The sequence below is a fragment of the Rhinolophus hipposideros genome (genome assembly GCF_964194185.1).
Source record: "Rhinolophus hipposideros genome assembly, chromosome: 23".
NCBI classification, from domain to species: Eukaryota; Metazoa; Chordata; class Mammalia; order Chiroptera; family Rhinolophidae; genus Rhinolophus; species Rhinolophus hipposideros.
In genome coordinates, this window is record NC_138069.1 from 5188588 (window position 1) to 5197551 (window position 8964).

An 8964-nucleotide genomic window follows, 5' to 3' on the forward strand; every position below is an offset into this window, starting at 1 on the left:
TCAAGACTGAGGGAGAAAGAGGTGGTGTGGGATTGCAAGCAGGGAAAGTAGGCAGCTGAGAGCAAAGGGGGAGCACGGCATACCGGCATACCAGAGTGAAGGACAGGGAGAGGAAAGTAGAGACAAAAACAGAGAAACAGGGTGAGGGCAAGACAGAGAGAAAGAGATGATACTCAAGTGAAGGAACAGGGAATTAGAAAAAGGAGAGACTGAAAAAGACAAAGATATCTATATCTATTTCTACTCAGAGAGAGGTATAAACAGAGGGAGAAGGAGCGAGACAGCAGGCATAGACGGGAAGAGCAGGAACAGAGAACCGACCCAGAATTAGAGACTCAGGGGCACCGGACACTGGACTGTGTTTGTTATTAGACATGGAAGCAGAGGGGAGGGCTGAGCAGGGTCAGCAAAAGAAGGGGCGAGTTTGCAGCAGCCTCTGGCCTGAGAGCTGCCCAGCCGCTGGGACTCGGACCTCCACGGTGGGTGAGTGCATCTCTGGGGTGATCCTACCGAGGCCACAGGTGTGGGGGCTCCATGCCTGGGCTCCTGCAGGGCACTGGTTTGCCACAAGGAAGTTGAAAACGAGAACTAAAAGCCAGAATCCTAGAATGTTCAAACCATGGGAACCTTAGAAAGCCTGGGGCAACTCCTTCGCTATACAGACTAGGAGCCTGAGGCCCTGGCGTGGATGAGCTGCTGAATAGCACACATCATGGCAGGGCAGAGGCAAAGCTGAATCATCTCCTCAGTCCTGACCTCAGAGTTTGCCCACTGCACGGCCTTCTCTGAGGAGGGAGCTGGAGGGGCCAATGTGAGGAAAGCAGAGGACCAGACGCTCCACGCATGTGTGTTCCCAAGGTAGACAGTGAGCACTGGGTGGGGCCACACCCCGGGTCCCCATGGGGATGGGGGCCTCATCTGCAGACATCTCCTTTTCTCAGTGTGTGCCTTCCAGGTGTTTCTTTTTGTTCCCTGTTCTCTCTTCCCCGGCTGGCTCTCAGACTAATTAGTGTGGGGGTTTAGGGAGCCTGTCCTTTCCCACGAGCTCAGGTTCCTGCAGCCTAGAGGCCCAGCTGGGCCAGAATCAGAGAGAAGATGAAATGTACATGAGGGAAAGGTGTGTCTGAGCGGAAGAGGGGGAAATATTTCATCCTCCCAGGTGAGGGGTGTAGGAGGATGGGAGTGATATAAAGGTTTAACGTGAATGTGAGTCTGAGAGCAGGGCTGACTCTTAGAGAACTAGACTGTTAGGATGTCAGAGCAAATGTAACATCGACAGGGTGAAACGCAGGAGGGTAGCATGAGTGCTCAAAGAGGTGAAAGGCACATGGAGGGCATGTTACATGGGGACATATCTGAGGAAAAAGAAGAGGGATGGGCATGCACTGGGTAGGTGAGGATGACAGAGCGTGAGTGCCCACAAGGTGAGGTGAGTCTGAGAGGTGTACCCTGTGTGGAGAGCACAGCCTGGGTTAGGAGACTCAGAGGGCAAGCAGGGCCAAAGCTGAGCTGTCTTCAGCTAGTTGTGAAAGCGGAAGGATTTCCGGTCGGAGCAAAGTGTATGAGCAGCAAAGGGGCACTGAGTAGAATCTGGGGGTAACCAACATATGTGGCCGGGGGTGAATGGGTAGGTCCACTTGGCAGCAACTTCTCCTTTTCCCTCCATTCTCAGACATGAGCACTCAGCCCTACAGAAACGTCTCTGGTGTAAAAGTGCGGAGACCAAGGCTTTCCCCTCAAGGAGGACAGAGGGGTTACCCGCATTCCCGACGTCGCCACCGCACCACCTTCAGTCCAGCACAGTTGGAACAGCTGGAGTCAGCCTTTGGGAGGAACCAGTACCCTGACATTTGGGCCCGAGAGGGCCTGGCCCGGGACACAGGTCTCAGTGAGGCCAGAATCCAGGTGATGCCCCAGGATCCCCCCTTCCTCTGGGAAGAAGTGCGGTTTGGGGGCTCAGGAACTATTGAGACACAAATTCTCATAGGCATTATAACCCCAACCTGACATTCATTAGAACATAGCCTCATCCATCAGTCAACATAACCTCATCTGCCCTGGCACTGCCACTTGAGTTTAACCCTAGCTCTAACCTAATCTGACTTGAATTTCAACACCTATCCCCAACCTTAATAGTGATGTGACTTCCAACACCCAAGTTGAGGGTGTTGGTATGGGTCTCACTTGGCCTGGCTCAGACATGCGTTCTGGAGAGCTTTACTTCCTCTGACGAAGTGGGAGAGACTTATGCCTTGTACCTGTACCTTCTGTCATTGGGGAGGGGGGATGCATGTGACAGTGCCTCCTATTTAAGAGCGGGGCTCTGATGTGGCTGTTCTCCTTACTCCTCAGGTCTGGTTCCAGAACCGCAGAGCTAAGCAGAGGAAACAAGAGCGGTTACTGCTCCAGCCACTGGCCCATCTATCTCCTGCCACCTTCTCTGGCTTCGTGCCCGAGTCCCCTGCTTGCCCCAACTCCTACTCAACACCATCTCCACCGGTGACCTGCTTTCCTCACCCTTACAATCATGCCCTTCCCTCTCAGCCCTCTATAGGTGGTTCTTTTGCTCTACCCCACCAGTCTGAAGATTGGTATCCCCCCTTGCACCCAAACCCTGCTGGTCATCTACCCTGTCCCCCACCTCCATCCATGCTTCCCCTCAACCTTGAGCCACCAAAGTCCTGGAACTAAGGTCAAATAGGTGCTGACAAGATAATTCCCCAGACTGTGGCCCTCGCGAAACACAGAGAAAAGTAGGTGGCTTCCTTTCCTCCTAAGGCTAAAGTAGAAATATGTTGAGGGGCAGCTCAGAGATTGGGAATTTAATGAGGGAGATCATGATGAAGACTCATTAGGGTGATTAAATGAGAGAATTTAGGGAAGTGAACCTACTGGAAGATATATGTACACCTCCATGGAGGTGACTGGAGAAGAGTGGTACTGATGGAAGCAATTGTTACTGCTGGTGGATGGAAGTGGTTGAAGGAGATAGAACTTGCAGGGCTTCATTCATTGAGATCATGATTGAAGGTCTTCATCCTAGCTGTTTCTAGCTGATTTCAAGAACAAAAGTCATTAACTTTAGTTCATTCTATCCTACAAGTATATCTTGAATTTATTCTTCTCATTTCCATTCCAGCAGACACTTTACTTTTTCTGGCCCCTATTTTCTAATTATCTTCGTTGGTTCCCTTAGCTCCAGTCTTTCCCACTTCCAACAGACCTTGCAAATCCAATCATCAAAGAATGTCTCTTCAATGTCTTGTAAAAAATAAATAACATCTAATTCACTTGGCCTGTAAGAGTCTTCAACATTCATGTGTTAACATATGTGGTTTCTGATAGAGAAGTTTCATTTGAGCAAACTTTCCCAAGAGCAAACTATGAGTCTTGAGCAGCTCCAGAACTCCTTCCCAGGAAAGAACCGTCTGTGAAGGGCCTTGATCTGAGCCCTCCCAACAGAAACATCATGTGGCCTAGTGGGTGGCACCATTTGGTATATCCACATTGCTTATAAGGTACTTGTTTTACTCATTACTTATTATTAATTTATGTATAGGTGTGCCTCACTTACTGGCAGGTCTGTTGAAGAATTCTGAGTAAACAAGTCTCTAGAGATGAATATGCATGTAGTTTGTTGTTTCTTATATATACTCGTATTATTAAAAAATTCTGGAATCAAAACTTCTGTATTACACATTTTCACTCCCATGTAATTAGGGCCTCGGGCCAGACTGCCTTCCAGAAAGATTATACGTACCAGTTTGTACACCTCCAAAAGTCCCTGAGTGTTGGTTTCAGCACATCCTTGTCGACCTTTATCATTTTTGACAATTTGTTAATTGAGAATGATGTCTCCTTGTTGCTTATTTTTAAGTTTTCATTTAATCAATTGCTAGGGAGAGTTAAAATAGTTTCATGTTTATTGGCAAATTCCGTATTTTCTTTTCTGCATTGCTTCTCTGAGTTATTTGTATATTGATATAGTTATCTTTTAATAGTGTTTGAGAGCTCTTTGTGTAGAGGGGATATAAATGCCTATTCATATATATGCATATATGCAACTATTTTTCACCTTTTCCTATTTGTGTCTGAGCCTTTTTAAACAAGGGTTTCCTGAGAGAATTAAGACCGATTAAGACCGAATCCTGTGGGTACCTACTATATGTATGAATTAACTTCTGTTATTAGCATCTAGAATGGTACCGCTTATGTAGACTTGGTAGAATTGAGAAATAGTCAATTCATTTTTTGTATTCTGTGGTTCGGATGAGGAACCTCTGGTGAAAAACCTCCCGTTTTTACTGGCTTCACCCATATTTTCTGCATTATTTGGATCAAAATACTATGCCTTAAATCATCTGAAATTTATTTTAGTATGTACAGTGAAATAGATATGTAATTTCCCCTCCATCAGCTGGTTTTTTCAATATTATTTATTTAATAGTTGAATATTGATTTGTAAAATCATATTTTTCATAAACTAAGTTGTCATATATTCAAGGGACATTTGTAGACTCCTAATTCTTTCCCATCAGTTAACATCCCTATTCTGACACCAGTACCATAGTGTTTCAATTACCAAACATTTAAGGATTATTGATATCTTGAAAGTGTTAAGGTTTCTTATCCAAAGCTCTTTGTAACAAGGCAGTGCAAAAGAAAAAGTTCACATATGTATATACATATATATACACACATATATATGTATACACACACACACACATATATATATCATACATGTACACATATATGATATATATATTAACCTGGATTAATCTTAAGCACGAAAGCCTCATGTTGGACAAAAAAATTGTTTTCAAAGAAATACCTTCAATATATCATTCCATTTAGATAAAGTTTTAAAGATGCAAAATAATTTTAAAAGTGACCAAAAAGTTAAATATGTGTACTTTTGCATATTATATATTAGGAGACATATGTATGAACTAAACTTTGAGGACGTACAATTTCAGGAGGGAAACACAGTGTGATCCAGGAGTAATACACAGTGGTATCCAATTCTTCTAGGGCACATTTGCATTCGTTACATTACTTAGTCCTAAGACTTTTTGGAATGTCTGAAATATTTCATAATAATTATTTAAATTAATGATCTTGTCCATTCCCTATCCAACTGGACATCATGAGATAAACAACATTAATAGTGTGTATCTCTCCACACTATATATACTCCTAGAAAAATATGCATAAACACACTAATATTCTTCCTTTTAAAAAATAAAAATAGGATCACATATATATATCCCTTAATGTGTGTGTGTGTGTGTGTGTGTGTTTGTGTATATATATATATATATATAGTCAATACACAGTAAACAAAAAATGGTAACTTTCATGGCTGAAAGTCTTTTCATTTTTTATTTTATTTTATTTTAGGCTCACTAAATTTATTTTTTAAATCATAAAACATTTCTTTAAAAAGAGCATTACATTCTGCACACTGCTCTGAATAGTTGCCGGGGACATATGGACTATTGTTCCTTTTCCTTTATGTCTCCCCCGCTCCTAAATATTACAGTACCACAAAGAAAAGTGTTCACAATCACACAGGGATAATTTTCCCATTTAACTAACAATGAACAAAAATTCAAATTCACTCACTCTTCTGCTCTTTCAAAATTTCAATGTAAGTGTTTGCACGCTCGTCCCTCCCACCCTGTTTGTAAAGAACTGAAATAGTACATCTGGTGAACAGCAAAGATTTCACTACACCTCATGCAGAATACCTAGGGAACAGAGGATGTCAGTTGTTTAAACAGAAGCAGATAAAAAAAAAAAGATGCAGGACTCCTTCAGTTCTTCATTAGTCTGAAAAACTTTCCGGAATACAGCTTCACACTATAAAAAACAAAGAAAAAATATCTTGCGGTAGAATCCTTTGACATCTGCATACTGCTTCACACTGCTCTGCAGCGAATACTGTGCATTCTGGATGTGGTCCTGTGTTCCTGTAAGGGTAATGATCCGATCTTCTGAAACTTCTAAAGGCTCATCAGTATTGATCAAAGTTCTACACTCAGGATGAATTTGTTTAATCTGCTGACCACCTTTGCCAATAATAGATCCAGCCAAATCTTTGGGAATAGTTAGTAACTTGGTAAGTAATAATAGGTCCACCAAATTGGGATCACAAGGCTGTGCACATCCCTTGATGGGAGACTCTGATGTAAGATCAAGGATGATCTGTACACACTCTGCAACCCTATCAGGTTTTCCTCCAATAAGAACGACTCTGTCAGGGGAATGAGGACAGCACTCCTGGAAAAAGCTTGACTGTTGTCGGAGTGTTCTCTCAATGTTCTTTGATTTTAGCACCTTTGATCCCAATAATTCCTCCTGCCAGACTCTGATAAATCAACACTCTCACCTAGCAGTCAAAGTCTCTTCCTTTGTAGTGTTGATACTTTAAGCCTTCGGCAGCATTGGATTCTAGCGGGAGCTGGCTGGTTGCAGTGGGTGATGGCAACTGCAGGCCCTCTTCCAAGGTAGGGATGATTTTCTTCAGAATTTCTCCAATTGTTTCAACATCAGCACTGATAGTCAATGTGTGCTCGGGCTACTGCTGTCTGGGGCTGAAACACTGGCACTGTCCTCTGTACGCAGAGCATGAATATTCTTCCTTTCCAATCACTGCCCCAGCATTCTTGCTCTGAAGCAGAATGCAAAATTCAACCATCTCATCAGTGTTTCGAGATCTTTTAAAAGCTTGTTCCTCTTCCATATCTGCAGGGCGTTTACCAAATTCACTGGTTTTGCTGTTGGAGAACATTTCCTCTAGCTGTTCAGTTTCTATTTTCTTGGATTAAATGGACACACCAATCTATAGGCTGTAAACAAGTGGGACATAGGCAAGATGTGGAGGTTGGTGCCTCCGAGAAACAGAGAATAATCCTGAAAGTCTTTTAAAAAGAATACCAGAAACCATGAAACTCCTAGAAGAAAATACAGGAAGTAAATTTGCAGATATTAGTGATATTTTTACTGATATATCCCCTTGGGCAAGGGAAACAAAAAAAAATAAACGTGAGATTACATCAAATTAAAAAGTTCTTTCACAGCAAAGGAAACATTCAATAAAACAAAAAGGCATTCTACTGACTGGGAGAAAATATTTGCCAATGATACATCTGATAAGGGGTTAATCTTCCTAAAAACGTCATACAGCTCAACACCAAAAAAATAAATAATTCAATTTAAAAATGGGCAAAGGACAGAAAGAGACATTTTGTCAATGCTTTTTCTTCATCTATTGATATAACCATATAATTTTTATAATATTTTTTATTTTGTTAATGTGGTATGTTATATTTATTAATTTGTGGATATTGAACCAAGCTTGCACACCAGGAATGAATCCCACTGGTAGTGCTGTATGATCTTTTTAATGTATTGCTGAATTTGGTGTGGTAATATTTTGTTGAGGATTTTTGCGTCTATGTTCATGAGGGATATTGCCCTATAGTTTTCTTTTTTTGTAGTGTCTTTGTATGGTTTGGGAATCAGGGTAATAGTGGCCTTGTAAAATGGGCTTGAGAGCCTTCCTACTTCTGGATTTTTTTTTTAAATTTAAAGTTATTTATTGGGGTGACAATTGTTAATGAAATTACATAATTTCAGGTGTACAATTCTGTATTACATCAACTATAAATCCCATTGTGTGTTCACCACCCAGAGTCAGTTCTCCTTCCATCACCATATATTTGATCCCCCTTACCCTCATCTCCCTCCCTCCACCCCACTTACCCTCTGGTAACCACTAAATTGTCGTCTGTGACTCTGAGTTTTTGTTTCTCATTTGTTTGTCTTGTTTTTGGTTTATATACCACATATCAGTGAAATCATAGGGTTCTCTGCTTTTTCGTTTTGACTAATTTCGCTTAGCATTATACTCTCAAGATCCACCCATGTTGTCACAAATGTTCCTATATCATCTTTCCTTAACGCAGAATAGTATTCCATTGTGTATATATACCACAACTTCTTTATCCATTCATCTATCGAAGGACATTTTGGTTGTTTCCATGTCTTGGCCACCGTAAACAAAGCTGCAATGAACATTGGAGTACACGTGTCTCTATAGAGAAATGCTTTCGAATTTTTTGGGTAGATACCCAGGAGAGCAATTGCTGGGTCATATGGTAATTCTATTCGTAATTTCTTGAGGAACCTCCACACTGCCTTCCATAGCGGCTGCACCAGTCTGCATTCCCACCAACAGTGTATGAGGGTTCCTTTTTCTCCACAGCCTCTCCAACACTTGTTGCTATTTGTCTTGTTGATGATAGCCATTCTGACTGGGGTGAGGTGATATCTCATTGTGGTTTTTATTTGCATTTCTCTGATGATTAGCGATGTTGAGCATTTTTTCATATGTCTATTTGCCATTTGTATATCCTCTTTGGAGAAATGTCTCTTCAGGTCCTCTGCCCATTTTTCAATTGGGTTGTTTGTTTTTTTGTTGTTGAGTTTCATGAGTTCCTTGTATATTTTGGATATTAGACCGTTATCGGAGAAACTGTTTGCAAAAATCTTCTCCCATTCAGTCGGTTGCCTCTTTATTTTGTTGATGGTTTCTTTTGCTGTGCAGAAGCTTTTAAGTTTCATATAGTCCCATTTGTTTATTTTAGCTTTTACTTCCATTGCCTTTGGAGTCAAATTCATAAAATGCTCTTTGAACCCAAGGTCCATAAGTTTAGTACCTATGTTTTCTTCTATGCAGTTTATTGTGTCAGGTCTTATGCTTAAATCTTTGATCCATTTTGAATTAATTTTGGTACATGGTGACAGATAACAGTCCAGTTTCATTCTTTTGCACGTGGCTATCCAATTCTCCCAGCACCATTTATTGAAGAGTCTGTCTTTCCTCCATTGTATGTTTTTAGCTTCCTTGTCAAAAATTATCTGTCCATATTTATGCGGTTTTATTTCTGGGTTCTCAAT

The 8964-nt window shown here is 41.4% G+C and overlaps 1 protein-coding gene across 1 annotated transcript; it reads left to right on the forward strand.

Moving 5' to 3' along the window:
• Positions 1-374: 374 nt before the first annotated feature.
• On the forward strand, positions 375-2691 carry PROP1 (PROP paired-like homeobox 1; the record flags this gene model as incomplete). Its single annotated transcript, XM_081036329.1, has 3 exons — positions 375-483; positions 1673-1905; positions 2353-2691. 3 exons carry the CDS (start codon positions 375-377, stop codon positions 2689-2691), a joined length of 681 nt encoding a protein of 226 aa, XP_080892455.1.
• Positions 2692-8964: the final 6273 nt, after the last annotated feature.